A 17,476-nucleotide genomic window follows, 5' to 3' on the forward strand; every position below is an offset into this window, starting at 1 on the left:
CAACCTCAGCAACTTTAAGAGGGGTGGACTTTAACTCCCAGAATTCCCCAGCCAGCATGGGTTTTATTTGTTGAAAACATTTAAAGAACAGAATAAATAGCTACATAAAAGGAAAAAGAGGTGGACAAGCACAATGGATGAAGATTAAAATATCAGTAAATAAGCAAAGGCCAAGTGTCAAAAAATTTAAAACTCATTATTGCATTCCTTAATTAAATGTATAGAACTAGATTCATTATATCTTCTTAAGAAATAAGTAAAATCTCTAAAAAACTAAACATTAATATTGATATTGAAATCACCACTGGGAAACTGAACTTGGGGAATACACAAATATGGCAAATTAACAGTATACATCCAGAACAAAAAATTGACTAAATTTAAGCAAGAATGGCTTCCCTACATATCACATGTCACACAACATGGCAAACTCAGGTACACAGAGTATGTTTTTAAAGGGGGAAATAATTGATGTGAAGACAATAATTAGAAGCAATTTCAATAGTTTGATGAAATCACCAGTTGGGTACAATCGGAGGGAATTTAGAACTTAATATTGTTTTCACCTATTTTTTCTCCTTTTTAGTATTATTTTATTTTTATGATTTTTATGATTTCATTTTTCCTCTTTCCTCTTTCTCTTCCTTTTCTTTCCTTTTGATTATGTGCATTTATTTTTGGAACAATGACAAATAGTAGTGATAGGGTCTGCCTCTTTTTAATGATTTGGAAGCCATTCTATGAACCTTCCTAGCTGAAAAACAGTGATAGGTAAATGAATAATATGACATAATATATTGTCTTAACTGATGTTATTACAAGGACATGATAAACTCAGTCTATAGTTCTCACAACCAACAAGCTAATCTGCTAATTACTAAGTGAAATTGCTTTTAAAAAGATGAAACAAACTTGTGAAGATAACTCCATGTACAATCGATGTATTGTCGAAGGCTTTCAGTTCTTGTACCTTTTTTTAAAAATTTTAAATTAAAATTTAATTATTAAAATTAAAATTATTTAATAATTTTAATAAAAATAATATTTTTATTAAAAATAAAAAATAAATAAATAAAAATTAAAAAATAATTAAAATTAAAATTAAATTAAATTTAAGAATTTTTAAAATTCTTACAACAATTTCACCCACCCTGCAACATATAAGTGCAATGTGATAGAACTATGATAGAATTTTAGCCACTGTATTACTTATTTCTGATATACAGCAGACATTCTACTGAGTAGATAGAATACTCTCCCCTTCCCCTGCCAAAAAACCTAGTGTGATCCTGATTATGCAATCCTACATTTCACCTATAGGGTTGCAAAAAAAAAGGATTTCAAACAGGAAAAATAACTGAGCAGAACACCATGTCCCTTTGCCCAATCTGTCTCCTCCTCTCATTTTCTCATAAATATTTCTTGCTTTAATTCACCTGGTAAGATGGCTGGCTAAATGTGGGATTGTTGTCATTGATATCCACAATTTCTAGGTACACTGGTATTTCAGCTGATCTCCGTGGAGTCCCATTGTCTGAGGCCCGCACAGTAAAATTCAGCCAATGGACCTCTTCATAGTCAACTGTTCGGTTTGAAATTACCTTTCCTAAGAGTGAACAGGCAGACATTAAGATTGTTACTGTCCATAACCCTTCTACAATATATGTCCTGTTCCCTCATCCTCTTTCTACAAAACACTATAAAAGCATACAAGGACATTTTACATACTCAGGTTCTACCACTAGAATACCAAATCATGATACTGTATTCTGTTGTGGCTCTTAGAATTAATTTAAAAATAACTATTCAGGACTATTTGAAATAAGCAATTCAAAAGATTCTGCTGATTATTTAATGCCAGAAATGGAGTCTGTGTCTGGGACCAGCTGGAGATCCTGAATCATTAAGCTTCACTTGGTTCTAGGTAACTAACATCTTTGATAAGCATTCCTACATCACAAAGCCTATGCAAAGACTATGTTCTCACAAAAACAAAAATAAGAACCCAAATCTAATTATTGTCTAGGTTCCACAAGTTGAAATCTAGGTTGTAACTAAAAAAGAAGACAATAAATGATGTAGGATCCTTGATTCAGTTTGGGAGAGGAGATATCTTTGCTTTCTCATTTTTAAATAACATCAAAAGACCTAAGTTGGCCTAAGTACTCAGCTTTGAAAATTTGACTCCACAAGAATGCATTTTATGAGAGTGGAAAGGTGGCATGGCTGGATAAGAACAAAAGACAGAATTTAAATAGGTTCAAGATCCTCCATCACTCAGCATTACTTTCATGATGAACAAGATTTCCTTGACTTCTGGTGATTTCATATATCCTACAGTTTTCTTGGCAAAAATATGGAAGCGGTTTGTCATTTTTTTCATGATTCTTTAAAAAAGTTCCCTCTCTAGTCCATAGCCCTGGGGTTCCTAAATGCCTCCCCCACCCCCATCCAGGCCTGACCCCAATTAACGTCCAAGCCCAGAAGTAATCCAGGTTCTGCCATCTGCCAATATACTTCTTAATACTTTGCAAATGGATGATGATTCTGACTATACACGTTAAAAAAGTCAACATCTGCACTATCAGAAACCAATAGCAAATAAATCAGTGCATATGTTTTTAAACTAGCCCCAAAGCGAGCTAATTTCAAATTTCCATATGAAGAATAGTCTTCCTTCTCTTAAAAAATATCCTGGTCAGAACAATGATTCTTAGATTTTACCTGCTGAGAAGTCTTCAAGCTGGACGTATCCCTCATGTGAGAGGTTGAGTAACTGATAGGTGATCTGCCCATTAGCACCTTTGTCTGGATCTACAGCTGACAAGGATATTAAGGTAGTCCCTGGAGTGGCTCCTTCTAGTATCCTCTCTGTGAAAAATTTTGCCCCAAAAGGGCGGAACCAAGGAGCATTATCATTGACATCCAAAACATTTACTGTCAGTTTGGCTGCAAGAGAGATGAAAGTACAAGACAAAAAATATTCAAAACCAGTTTGCTGTCTCTCTTTTGACAATCTTAGCATCACTACTAATCTAATCTGAAGTGCAAACTCTCTCACCATTTGGCACACTAACTGAGCGGTCAAGCACATCACTGGCATTATCATAGACAGAGATTGTGACATCGTAAGAGGCTACCAGTTCCCTGTTTAGAGTAGACTTCACTTTCACAGCTCCTAAGAAGTACAAAATGAAGAGAAAAAACTTCTAAGTTCAATAATACACAACATTATGGAGAATTGGAACAGAGTACTATGCTGAAAAGTATTTTGTTCTTCCTGATCTCTTTTTCCTAATGGAATTACTAGCAAGCCATTTACAAAATACATTTCATTCTACCCATATCCATCCTTACTGTGTCCTACTTAACTTTTTAAAACCATACCTTTGTATTCCACAAACCTTTTATGAGCAGTATTTATAAATAAGTATTTATAAATAAAAGCATACCTGAGAGAAAGGGCATCTGTGGGAAAGATGACTGATTCTAAGCTAAATTGATTCCTAATAGATATGCATATTAAAACAGTTGTCCTTCAGAGCCAGTATGAGTCTGACCACCAGATAGAAGGGACAGACAATAAGGAAGTTGTCTCAACATTATCTCCTGCTTGTGCATTTCTCAAGGGCCTTTCTCTCATCAAATGTCTGAAACAGCAAGTCAGTTCTTGTACGATTCCAGTGATTTTGGATGGAATATGCTTTTCTCTCTGTACAGAAATGATATTAAAGTAGGCTTCTTCAGAACAGGAGTTGCAAATGAACTCCCATGATCAGCTAAGATGGTGATGAATTCTGTAAGTTCGCTTTAGCGTACCTTTTAAGGCCTTGTGATTAATAATCTATCTTTATGAACGTTGTGTACTTGTTTATTTATTGCTAGAACTTACATTCTGCTCCGTTTATGGAGCGTTTCAGTGGCTTGTATATATTCTTTTCTTAAATCACTGCAAACTTAACAAGAACAGTCGCATTATATTTACCCTCCGTGAACAGTTTCACAAAATCTCTGCTCAGCCATGCAGTTCAGCAAGTGACCTTGAGAAATTATTATTTCTCGGAGTAGCCCACTTAGCAAAGTTGTGATTAATAATATTCCTATATAGCACCCTCATCGCTTTGGGGAAAATATGAATTTTTTAAAAGTCATACATGAACTGTAAGCAAATAACCAGGAGTAAATTTGGAGGATCACCAAATCACGTCATTGGATCTAGAACAGGGTTCCTCAACCTCAGCAGCTTTAAGAGGGGTGGACTTCAACTCCCAGGCTGGCTGGGGAATTCTGGGAGTTGAAGTCCACCCCTCTTAAAGTTGCTGAGGTTGAGGAACCCTGATCTAGAAAGCTTTGCTACCCTCCCCTGCAAACCAAAGCCCAAGATAAAAGATCACTTACCCTAAAAATGGTTGCCCCTCCCATGCCCTACCTGCTAGGTGCTTCTGAGGGGCGGTCACCATTCAGTCTGTGAAGGCTATGGCACAAGGTATAGATCGCCAGCCAGACACAAACCAGCACTAAACCAGGGATGATGAGGATGAGGATGATGAGAATGAACAGAGTGCTGACTGAGATGTAAAGGTAACACTTAGCACAGACATAGAAAGACAGAAATCAAACCTGCAGGTCTGAAAGCCATAAGGAAAGCAAAAAGATAGTTAGTTGGAGCAAGTATCCACCAGAAGTGTATAGACAAACACTGAGGCCTCTTCCAGACAGTTACAATCTTTGATCAAACTGAGCCTCTGACTGATCAGCAGAGGTGCTTGTACTCTACTCTGCTTCAGGGTCTTCCTGATGCAGGTGTGATATTTTTGACAAGAAGGGAACTCCTACTTTAAAGGAGTATGTTTTACTGCAGAAGCAGCAGCAGCAGCAGCAGCAGCAGCAGCAGCAGCAGCAGCAGCAGCAGAGTCTGCAGCAATGTCTTGCACGGGAGTTGCAGAGCTACGGGAAGAGAAGTCTGCCTTGCCTTGCCTCCCAGTTCTTTGTTTTCCTCTGGGGCAGTGAGATGGTAGGACTGCATTAAAGAGTCAAGTGCAGAATTGTTATGGCAAGCATATCAGAACTTCTCCTCTCCTCTCCTCTCCTCTCCTCTCCTCTCCCCATGGTAGGAAGGGAGGTAGAAATTTGTGTTCTGGCCCAAAATTGAGGAGGTAGGATGAGGTACTACATGCTGGCTGGCTGATGACAGCAAAGAAACTTGTTTTCATGTGTAACTGAGGGGTGGTCTGAAGAGCTGATGGCCAATCCATTTTTGTCCTTGTCCTGTTTGGCCATTGGCTGGTTCTCTGTGATCATTTTAGTCTCAAAGAAGGAAATATGCCAATTCCTGTGTAGTCCTATGAATGTTAAACAGTCAAAAGAGTTAGTTCAAGCCCTACTACATTTAAATTGTACAGTCGGAGGATTTGGACAATAGAAACACTGGTGTCTGGAAGTGCCCAAAGAAAGCAAGGGAGAATAAGAAAGAAGAAAGAGAGAATATGAAAAGGAAAGAGAAAGAAGTAGAAGATATGGGAGAACATCTTCCTTGCCATTTGTTGCACTGATAATACTCCCATTTTCCAAGGGAAACTGATCTTTAAACGCAAATGGCTGATTTTTTCAGCCCCAATATATTAAAATCTGAGAATGCACATTTGATATAAGGCTTACTATAATTGCTAATTTGGGCCAATAATATTATTTTCAGCTTTAATGTTGTACAAAGCACTAGTTTTTCTTGCCTTCTGCTGTTTTTGACCCTATTCATTAGAACCTGTATATAGTGTGATCTGCTGTATTTACTTCCAACTCTTGTACCTGTTCGAAAGTCCACTGAAAAAACTCCTTGCTGGTCTGGCACAAGAGCATCAGTATCATCTTTGGCCAGGATTTCAATGATGTAGTATTCCAGCCGGGGATTGAGATCTTTGTCCATTGCTGTCACATCAGCTATAACTGTGCCTATCGTAGCTGATTCGGGGACACTGATGGTCTGGATGGGATTGAGAAACTCTGGCTGAGAATCATTGATGTCATCAATCTGGACGCTCACAGTGGCAGTGCCAGAGAGAGGTGGTGTGCCTTGATCTGTAGCAGCCACTGTCAAGCGGTAGCTGTCCTTTTCTTCTCGGTCTATAGTTATGTTGGCCACGCTGATGACCCCAGTAGTAGCATGGATCAAGAACTTATCTTGAGCTCCGCTTTCTATCCGGTAACTCAGCTGCTGATTGGGGCCACTATCCATGTCAGTTGCAATTACCTGAAGCACAGAAAAACCTAGGGGGAAACCCACACTATATCATTAGAGAGGATATTTCAGACACTTGGGACTTCAGAAGGAACAAGTAAACATTCTGAATCAGTCTACCTGACCATCATCTCCAGTATTCTGTTTCTGTGAGTAACGTATCCAGTATAATGCAAAGGAAGTTGTAAAATTCATTAGCCAAGATGTGCACCGTCATGATGCTGCAGTAACTTGTTTTTCTTTTCCACAATTTATTTATAAAAGCTATGTGGAAAACATAAACTCAAAGAAATGCAAGTCCCACTAGATAATTGCGCATTGCACAAAGGGTCATATGTGGTTTTATGGAGAAATTAAAAAGGCTCTATGCATGGTTTATACCAGTGTTTCTCAACCTCAGCAACTGTAAGATGTGTGGACTTCAACTCCCAGAATTCCCCAGCCAGCATGCTTCTGGGAATTCTGGGAGTTGTAGTCCACACATCTTAAAAGTTGTGAAATACTGGTCCATACAATATCAAGATGCTTGCATTCAAAAGGAATAGTATTTGATACTTTTTAAAAATATACAGTGGGGCAAAAAAGTATTTAGTCAGCCACCAATTGTGCAAGTTCTCCCACTTAAAAAGATGAGAGAGGCCTGTAATTTTCATCATACTCTCAACTATGACAGACAAAATGGGGAAAAAAATCCAGAAAATCACATTGTCTGATTTTTAAAGAATTTATTTGCAAATCATGGTGGAAAATAAGTATTTGGTCAATATCAAAAGTTCATCTCAATACTTTGTTATATATCCTTTGTTGGCAATGACAGAGGCCAAATGTTTTCTATAAGTCTTCACAAGGTTTTCACACACTGTTGCTGGTATTTTGGCCCATTCCTCCATGCAGATCTCCTCTAGAGCAGTGATGTTTTGGGGCTGTCGCTGGGCAACACGGACTTTCAACTCCCTCCAAAGGTTTTCCATGGGGTTGAGATCTGGAGACTGGCTAGGCCACTCCAGGACCTTGAAATGCTTCTTACGAAGCCACTCCTTCGTTGCCCGGGTGGTGTGTTTGGGATCATTGTCATGCTGAAAGACCCAGCCACGTTTCATCTTCAATGCCCTTGCTGATGGAAGGAGGTGTTCACTCAAAATCTCACGATACATGGCCCCATTCATTCTTTCCTTTACACGGATCAGTCGTCCTGGTCCCTTTGCAGAAAAACAGCTCCAAAGCATGATGTTTCCACCCCCATGCTTCACAGTAGGTATGGTGTTCTTTGGATGCAACTCAGCATTCTCTCTCTTCCAAACACGATGAGTTGAGTTTAGACCAAAACGTTCTACTTTGGTTTCATCTGACCATATGACATTCTCCCAATCCTCTTCTGGATCATCCAAATGCTCTCTAGCAAACTTCAGACAGGGCCGGACATGTACTGGCTTAAGCAGGGGGACACATCTGCACTGCAGGATTTGAGTCCCTGCCAGCATAGTGTGTTACTGATGGTAGCCTTTGTTACTTTGGTCCCAGCTCTCTGCAGGTCATTCACTAGGTCCCCCATGTGGTTCTGGGATTTTTGCTCACCATTCTTGTGATCATTTTGACCCCACAGGGTGAGATCTTGCATGGAGCCCCAGATCAGGGGAGATTATCAGTGGTCTTGTATGTCTTCCATTTTCTAATTATTGCTCCCACAGTTGATTTCTTCACACCAAGCTGCTTCCCTATTGCAGATTCAGTCTTCCCAGCCTGGTACAGGTCTAGTTTTGTTTCTGGTGTCCTTCAACAGCTCTTTGGTCTTGACCATAGTGGAGTTTGGAGTGTGACTGTTTGAGGTTGTGGACAGGTGTCTTTTATACTGATAACAAGGTCAAACAGGTGCCATTACTACAGGTAACGAGTGGAGGACAGAGGAGCCTCTTAAAGAAGTAGTTACAGGTCTATGAGAGCCAGACATCTTGCTTGTTTGTAGGTGACCAAATACTTATTTTCCACCATGATTTGAAAATAAATTCTTTAAAAATCAGACAATGTGATTTTCTGGATTTTTTCCCCCATTTTGTCTCTCATAGTTGAGGTATACCTATGATGAAAATTACGGGCTTCTCTCATCTTTTTAAGTGGGAGAACTTGCACAATTGGTGGCTGACTAAATACTTTTTTGCCCCACTGTAGATAGGCAAAACACCTAAGCACATACACATAATTAAATCATTATCTTTTTCTAATTGGCCAGCCAATTGGAAAGTACAGAGTTGTTGTTTTTTTTAAACAGAGTTTACCAAACAAAAAACTTTCCAAGGTCACGTGTCCTCCATGCTTCTCTTGGTGCACTGATTCTGGTTGGCTTAAACTACATTTTCCCATTCAAAAAGGGAAAGTTGTGGTTTAAATTTTGTGGATTAATGTCCTGAATAAATCAATGGACAATAATCTTCAATCCCTTATTCTGAGCATAAAGCAGATCTCTAGTTAAAAGGAGGAAGGGATACAGGCAGTTCCTGTGCTCATTCCCAGGAACTGAATTATGATTTAGCAGAGGAATGTTGAATTCTCACAGTTTAGCAAATTAGGAAGATATACATCCAGACAATTTTTAATATCGAAGTTGGAAAATGAATCAGTCGATTTTATTTTTTCAAATAAAACCTCTGTTAAATGGAAGTGAGCTTTGCCTCTGTCATCTGCTTGAAGAATGCAGTTGTATTTATCAATGTGGTGAGAAATAAATATGATCTGTTTTGCATATTAACAGAATTCACAGTATAGGTTATTGTAAAAAAAAAATCCCTTATTTTCCCAGACAATTTGAAATACCCCACCCTCTTCATATTTCCAGTGATTTTGTTTCCCACTTATTTTAAATTCCTAATACTTAACTTCAAGTCAGTTCCAAATGCTATTTTCCATTTTGCCTTCATTCTAACCTGCAGGGCTGTTTTCTAGTATCCGAACAGACAAGACTGCTGGGTGAAAAGTTGGCCTGTTGTCATTATCATCCAGAATGGTCACCGTGAGGTTAGCAGTACTGTTCAATTTGCCAATGTCAGTTGCAACAACCAGAAACTCCAAGACAGGATTCAAGAAAGCCTCTCTGTCTATCACGTGCCCTGGCTTCACCGAAATGACACCTATAAGTTAGTAGTAAGACCAAGATATGAACTTGACAGGGAAAAATGCAGTCCAAGGATTCGCCGGATCTGTCAAGCATGCTCCACAGCCTTTTTTGTGTTATCAAAACAGAAATAGTATACACTGATTTTGGAAAGTGGCAAAGGGATAGAGATCTGAGATTTAATTTATCACCTGCATGCAATAAGAGACCTTGTAGGAAGGAGGCCTCTATTCCTCTTTTTTTCTTTGCAATTTTCACAAATAAAAAAGTCAGCGTTGCAAAGTATTTGCATAAGTATTTATGTTTTATATAAATTACATTTGCAAAAAGCTCCCCCTTGTTATGTTGAGTTCAATAACAAAAGTAGGTAGTATAGGAGGCTCTTTAGTTTCTTTAGGCATTGGGCTGACAAATGGGGGGATTTATAGAAATCTTTTTAATGGTTTGTTGCCAAATAAACAGATCAGCAGACTTCACCAGGTGAATATAGTGCTAGGTAACATCATTTCATATTACTAATGGGATAGGGCATAGTTTTCTCCAGAAATGATTTCCTTTATTAACCTTTCACGGTCTCACTGGGGATTATGAGAGTTCAACTCCAACACATCAGAAAGAAAACAGGTTGGAGAAGATTGTCTTATACATATAAAATTAATATCCCAAGACTAAGATTTTAGGTTAATCTGCTTCCTGATATGATAGCATGAGGTCTTCCAAACATGTGAACATTCTCACTCTGACTTGTAGCATAAAATAGTGAAAGTCAGCAAAAGACATAGCAAGGCTTTTGCTTTAGCTCCATCTAATGCAAAGTAGCTTACAGCAGTCTAAAATTGGATATGGATTCATTCATTCATTCATTCATTCATTCATTCATTCATTCATTCATTCATTTATTGACATACTTATATAGCTGCCTATCTCACAAACATAACTCTGGGTGGCGTACAATTTTTTTAAAAAAAACCCTAAAATGAACAACATTAAAAACATTTCATAATTAAAAAACACCAATGTTATTAAAAGACTAGGAGAGAGCATATTCAGTGTTACAGGCAATGCAGCCATTTCACCAATTCACCATTTCCTTGGGATCCCCAAGCCTGTTGACACAGCCAAAGAATCTGATATAAGTCCTTGCTGTGAGCACAAAACTTCCAAATGTACTAAGGGTCAAAGTCTGTAAATTATACAAAAAGCCTACTATATTTACCAGAGACCATGTGCCTTTCTAGACAGGAGCACGATTGCAACATGAAAATGAACTCAACCCTCTGCTGATTAGTTTACACCATCACTGGGTGCTTCCCCTTGGGTCTAGACCCGGGGGATATTGTACTGCAGGTGCATAGTTTAAAGCAAATAGAGAAGGCCTATTTCCATTCAGCAAATCTTACTTTAGAAGCTGGAATGGATTATAACACCAACTTCAATGGTATAAATGGTCTTTGCTGGGGAGATACCTGGCTATTCCCACCTCCCAGAGTCCAATCTGGTGGGAAGATGTCAAGGCTACATCAAGGGGTCCGAAAGCATTATGGTGGAACAATGAGAGTCTTGCAGCTTTCTTTCTTTGGGATGAAAGGAAGAAATAAAAAGGGGATGTATGCTTTGGCACAAAATTGAAAAGGAAGATGTGCAGATATGGGCTAAGAGAGTGATGGACAAAGCTCTCTTTACTCATCTCTTGGGCCAGAAAGGGCAAGTTTTGCTTGGCTAACAGTTCTGCGCCACTGCTGTAGTCTTACAAAGAAATCTCACAGGCCTATCATGCCCTGTTCATTTTAAATAATCAGAACAGTTTGGACAGGTCCTGATTTATTTAAATAAAGCAGTCAGAAAATGTGTCCAGTGGAAAAGCTGGGGATCTGGAAGTGCCTCATGCTAACCTAATGTAATACACAGAGGTTTATCTAGCAGATTTTATTAAAGGTATGAAGATATTTTTTTCAACTATTTCCATACTGCTCTCTCATAGGGTAGGAAAAAAAAAACCTATTGCCTCATCACCCTGAACAGGCAGACAGCTATCCGTTAAGAGTGTATGACTTTCTTACCTGTTCTGTTGTTGATGGTAAAGAGGTTCTTTTCTTTTCCAAGCAGTTGATATGTCAACACTGCATTGATATCCTTGTCATTGTCCAAAGCTAGGACTGGTCCATTAAGGACAGTGATGGGAGTTCCTGAATCAAACATGGAGATCTCAGAAAACAGGAGTAATGATGATCGATTGCCTCTTCTCCCTCCCTCTTCCCTTCCCCTGATGATCAACAATGAAGTATGAATGAATGAAACAGGATGAGATCCTATGAAACAATAAAATAGTGCCTGCTATAACCTTGGCAGACTGAATCAAGACGCCCTTGGGAGAAGCCTTAAGCCCTGCTAAAACAAAACACACATTCATCAGCCACATTAAAGTGAAAAAAAAAATCCAAAACATTTAGTGGGAATGTTACCTTCTAAGCAAGTTCTTCAGCTCGTGAGAGAGTATGTCAGTTAAGGACATAATGTGGCTTGTTGAAGCGTAAATACATTGGAAATTATTTAAAGTATTTAAAGCCACACATAATTTCATGCTAGGTGAAAAACTGTATTTATGTGCAATTACTTCATGGATGATTTCATATTCCAGAACTCCAAACAACGGTTTGGCCTGGGATGAGGAATAAGGCATCTGTTCATATATTTCCTTCTCTCAAGCATTTGGCTTAACAGAATAGTACCTGGTTTAATTACATCCCAACTGTTATGGCCAAACTGGTGGGATTGATCCTTTTAAATCAGATCACAGATTAAGGTCAACACTATGATTTGCAATCCTCATCTGGAAGTTTCTTCAAATACATGTTGCTATTTCAGACATACTAGTAAACTGCAAGTTGGTCAAATCAGGAACTATTTCATTAAACTGAGAATTTGAGGAAGCATACTTATTCCCAACATGTAACTCAAAGTATCAGAAGCATGAATGCAACTGATATCTCAATGGATCCAAGAAGCAAATACGAATGTCTAGTATTAGCACATGAGACCTTGTCATTTTCATTGATGCTATTATAATTCAAGTCAGTTAGAAAAGATCACAACTTCACTTTAAAAAATCCCCTATTGCCCACTGCATGGTTCCAAAAAAAGCTGCATTTTCTGAATGGGGAAGAGAAGCTTGAGTATTTTAGAAATCACCTAAAGCCAGGAACAGAAGCAGTAAAATAAATCTGGGGGTGTATTTGACATATTCATAGTTTCCCTTTCTATTAGCTGTTTCTTTCACTTTCAAAAGCATTTCTCCCTTAATATACTATACAGTAATACCGGAGGAATTTTTCTCCCACTTCATATACATCAGTGTTCCTCAACCTTGGGAACCTTAAGAGGTGTGGGCTTCAACTCCCAGAATTCTGGGAGTTGAAGTCCACACCTCTTAAAGTTCCTAAGGCTGAGGAACACTGATTTACATGCCCGCGTTTGGAACAGTTTAAATCTGTTTAATTTAATTAAATAATTAATTTAAATAATTTAAATAATTAATTTAAATAATTAATTTAAATAAATTAATTAGAGAGAGAGAGAGAGAGAGAGGAATCATTTTTAAAAACTGGGAAAGTGTCCTGTGCCTGAAAAATAAGAAGCAGCATTTTTTTCCATAACCATTTTATTTATTGTATTTGTCTTAGAATACTTTTTAACAGAAGAACAGATCCTTTCATCAGTCACAAGAAAGCATGAGCACTTAAAAGAGACTCTCTGCATGTCCTTAGATTTGGGCAGGGTGAAGGACACACCTACCTGGAGGAGAATTTTCTAGCACCTCAGCCTGGTAGGAACTCTGAGTGAAGAGAGGGTGATTATCATTTTCATCTGCTACTGTAATCACCAGTAAGTCAAAATCCTGAAGTTGTACAAAGAAAAAAAAGACAATGGTTTAACCCCCCCCCCAAAAAAACTGGTTGTTGCCTTTAGCTTCTTCTCACAATGTTCACGAGAACTTTCAGAATTCATATTAGTTTTTCTGATTTGTTTTCATTTGTGGATATTTCCATCCTGCCCAGCCCCCAACGCTTAGGGTAAATAATACAAATTTCCATACATTACTAACTTAACCTTCCACTCCAGAAATCCATTCAACTAAATAAGTGATTAAAAAAAAAAAAAAAACCTTCTATAAAAAGTGTTTGATTTTCGAACTGCTGCTCTTTCTCCACAATAAAGTTGTTTTTGATCTATTTCCAAAACCAAAGTGGCATACGTAACGGCAGGGGTGTCTGCAGGGTGTCGGTTTTGGTGGTAGTTAAAAAGTTTAAAATAATGAAGCACACTGTGCAGGGATATTCATAGGGAGTGGTCAAGGTGGTGGCCCCAAAGGTGCAGTTGAAGTGCTACCTAGCACTTATGTGCAAAGCAACCCGCATAAAAACCAGGCAGAGCTTTGATTGCACTGTGATGACTGCCATCTTGACTTTGTGACCACACTCTCTGGATATCCCTGCACAACGGGCTTCATTATTTTGAATTTTTTAACTACCACCCAAAGAAACAGAGAATCAGGCCAGGCACTAGGCAGTGATGTGATTTCATCTATGTTTCTGATGGGGAAGATCATATCTGCTCTTTTTGACACAATAAGGGTTAGTAGTGGTTTGGGAAATTTGGTTTCAGAAGTACTGCCTCAGAAAATGCCTATTTTATTTTTTTATCGGCCTGTTTGTAACACTATAGAATATCTTCATCTGTTATCTCACATATCAGTAGCTGAAATCAAACCATTACAAGGCAGTTCTTTGTGGTTTTCTTCAAAAAACCTGTGGGGAACTGAAAGATTAATGGACGACCTATAGTGAAAAAGGAAGTTTGAGAACATGGTTAGAAACAGTTTAACCATGGATCTGCTAATAAAGGAAATTAAACTTTGGGCTGCACTCATGTGCTATAGCTCACTGATTTATCTTTTTGGGGAATATTACATCCAATGCTCTTGATAAATGCAACTCTGCTTCAGATTGGGAAAAGATATAGTCTGTAATTACCCTTCTTGCATTGCGTGTGTTTTCTGGATTGTCCTTCACTGTTATTGTCAGCCTATATTCTGACACCCGCTCTCTGTCCAATGGGCGATTTACATACACAATGCCAGTCTGGAGAAGAGAAAGAACAAAGAGAAACAGAGAGAGAGAAAAAAAAAAATCAAATGACACCATTCTACTTCTTTTGGCCCGCAAAATGTATTTAATGGGTAAGCCCATTAAGAGTTAGAAGGGACTGATTCCTTAAATCAGAAACCACGTTCTTGAGGCAACCATTCAGGCTGTAAGAATTCATAGTAGCGAATCAAGTTCAGGTAACAGGGAATTTGCACTTTTCTGAAGCTCCTGAGGACAACACAACGTGTTCATGCAACTTAATAACAGTTATTAAATTAATACAGTACAGATCTTAGTTGTGTTTCCATTTAGACTGGATGAAGAATCTAGTACCCACTAGCTCAGAGCTTTACTTTAGTATAGCATACCACACTGAGTAAGTCAGTTACAGCTTCTCAGTGATTTGTGGCATAAAGCAAATTTAGTTACTGAACGTTGACAGTGGACAGGAAGAAAACCAGGGACATCTGACACTGAACAGCAGCTGCAAGTAAGTTCTTTGCACAACTGTTATGATATGAAACACAGGTAGTCCTCAGATTACGTCCATTCATTAGTGACCATTCAAAGCTACGATGGTGCTGAACTGGGGGACTTGGAGTTCTGGCTGTTGCAGCATCCCTGCAGTCACGTGATTGCAATTTCTGACATTCCCTGCTGGCTTCCTACAAGCAAAGTCAATGGGAAAGTCCGCAGTAACTCAGAAGTTGTGATCACTTGCGGTCCTCACTTAATGATAGCAACCAAGACTGCCAGAACTGCCATTGTTAAGTGGCATGGCTACATGACATTGTGCTTTTTGACTGTATCACTCAGCAATGACAATTCAGGTCCCAATGCTGTTGTAAGCCGAGGACTACCTGTAACAAAGTCTGCTCTCTTATAACATTGCTAGACAGAAACAGGAAACTCAAAATGGATCAGAATAACCTGACTTTGGTCCCAGGCCTGGGGTTAATGAATTATAGTATTTTGGGGGGCCCTGTTTTGTTTTGATTTGTACTGCTCTTAAGATCATTTTAGTCTGGGCTGTCTGTGTGGTTTTTTGTTTTATCTGTTTTTGTAGATTTTTTAGTTCTGTACAGCGCCCAGAGTCCTTTGGAGTTGGGCCACTACAACAAATTTGAATGAATAAATAAATAATGCTGGCATATTGCAAAATAAGATTCTGAATAAAATGGGCTGCTCTATTTCCAGTAATTTTGTTAAAGAGCAGTAGATTGCAGGCTGTAGAGCTGAATGTAGGCTTCTAATAAAATTAGGGTTAGGGTTAGTGATAAAAATAAAAATCACAGTGGCAATACACCGTATAAAAGAATGTTTTTAACATTCTAAATATGAAGACTGAATATAGACATTCATAGGTAGAAATCTATTATCAGTTTGGGGGACAGATATTTTTTAATTCATGTATAAATGACCTAGCATTAGGGATGAAACGTGAGGAGGCCAAGCTTGCTAACTGTTTCAGACCGTAAAATGAAAAAGTGATTACAAAAAGTTCCAATAAGCCATAAGGGGCAGTTTGGATATTTTTTCATATTTAGTGGCAATGTTATAAAAACGCACCAATTCTGGAAAAGGATTTATAATAGAATGAAACCAATGTCCCATTTCAACCTGTGATATTCCTATTAAATTTTACTAAAGCATCGATAACTTCAAAGTATACTGCATTAACTCTGTATATGCTATTTGCTGCAAGGAAATTATATGCTTTTTATTGGAAAATTACTTTGATCCCCTCCTTGAAGGGCTGACACCTCCATGGAAGAATGGCTAACCAAGTTGTGGTTATATGCTTTGATATCTATAATAGCTTTGTACCTTAAAAGTGGATGCAACTCAAACTGGAAACCATTCCTAGTTTACAACTTGATTCATGGATTGGTACTGCATCTCAAAGTTTGGGTTTTTCTGTGTAAAGGACCTGTATTTTAACTGCAAAAGTGTCAGGTTTAGCCCAAAGAACTCCAAGAGACAATACAAATCCAGTTCTACTGTGTTTATTAGCTACAACCTCTAGACAGAAAATCTCCCCAGGCTGAAACCTATCTCCCAAACCAGCCAGCCACAACACCGTGAATTCCTCAGGGAGGTGCCAGCCTCATCCTCTTGATCTTCCCACACTCCTCCAGTGAATTAAGAACACGCTTATCTCCCTGAGCCTGGCCTTCATAATTCCATTCCATCACAAAAAGTATCTAAATCAGAACAAATTTTTAGTAATATGGATTGAATTTATTGTAGCTTATAATTCTACTTGGTGATTTATACTGCATTGCCCATCAATCTTGATGTTAATTCTTAGCTTAGAGCTTAATAGTGATTTTTAGCCTTTTAATGTAATATAATATATTCAGTTACTTATAGCTTACTAATGATACACTGGAAAACTGTAACTTCCATGACATTTTTAAACCCTTGTTTATTGATCTGTATTTTACTTTTTTAATGTCTTCTTTTTGTTTCCTTTTATGTTTGTTTATATATCTTCTAACAAAAATACAACCCATTCCCCCCAAAAAATAATTAAGAATCTAAAAGAGCTTGGCTATGAGGAAAGTTTGAAGAGAAGGCAAGTAGGGGGAGAAGAGATAGAGGTGTATAAAAATCATGCATGGTTTGGTAAATGTGGACTGAAAGTTATTTTTTTCTCTTTTGCAATGTTAGAACTTGGAGTCACTTGTTAAAAGAATATGCAGGGATATTGAAGATTGATAAAAGGAAATACTTCTTTACGCAAGCAACATATTTAAATACCAGGTACTAGAGTGCAACTGTGGAAGACAACTGCAGTATTGTTTATCAATCCATGGGTGCCTCCAGATATGGATACAGTTGCAGTATTGAACTGAGCTCTCCATTGATCAGTCAACACTGTCAGTGCTGCAATCATGAGATATTTTTGTCAATGCAGAAGCCCCATTTTGAAGCAGTGAGTCTTACTGCAAAATTGACAGCAATTTGCAATGTTGTTTTGCACGGAGT

General features: G+C 38.1%; 1 protein-coding gene across 1 annotated transcript in view; it reads right to left on the minus strand.

Moving 5' to 3' along the window:
* The window catches only part of CDH23 (cadherin related 23), a 469,716-nt gene that overhangs the window by 26,562 nt on the left and 425,678 nt on the right, over positions 1 to 17,476 (minus strand). Inside the window, exons 43-50 of the mRNA XM_088144253.1 lie at positions 14,372 to 14,479; positions 13,134 to 13,236; positions 11,402 to 11,527; positions 9,154 to 9,357; positions 5,806 to 6,264; positions 3,062 to 3,178; positions 2,725 to 2,949; positions 1,437 to 1,606 (exon numbers count right to left, since the gene is read on the minus strand). Coding sequence (XP_088000379.1) covers positions 1,437 to 1,606; positions 2,725 to 2,949; positions 3,062 to 3,178; positions 5,806 to 6,264; positions 9,154 to 9,357; positions 11,402 to 11,527; positions 13,134 to 13,236; positions 14,372 to 14,479 — 1,512 coding nt within the window. The remainder of the gene's footprint in view (positions 1 to 1,436; positions 1,607 to 2,724; positions 2,950 to 3,061; positions 3,179 to 5,805; positions 6,265 to 9,153; positions 9,358 to 11,401; positions 11,528 to 13,133; positions 13,237 to 14,371; positions 14,480 to 17,476) is intronic.

This window comes from Python bivittatus, unplaced genomic scaffold (assembly GCF_059951505.1).
Source record: "Python bivittatus isolate LINGU-HERP-01145 unplaced genomic scaffold, Pbiv_v1 ctg000400_np1212, whole genome shotgun sequence".
NCBI classification, from domain to species: Eukaryota; Metazoa; Chordata; class Lepidosauria; order Squamata; family Pythonidae; genus Python; species Python bivittatus.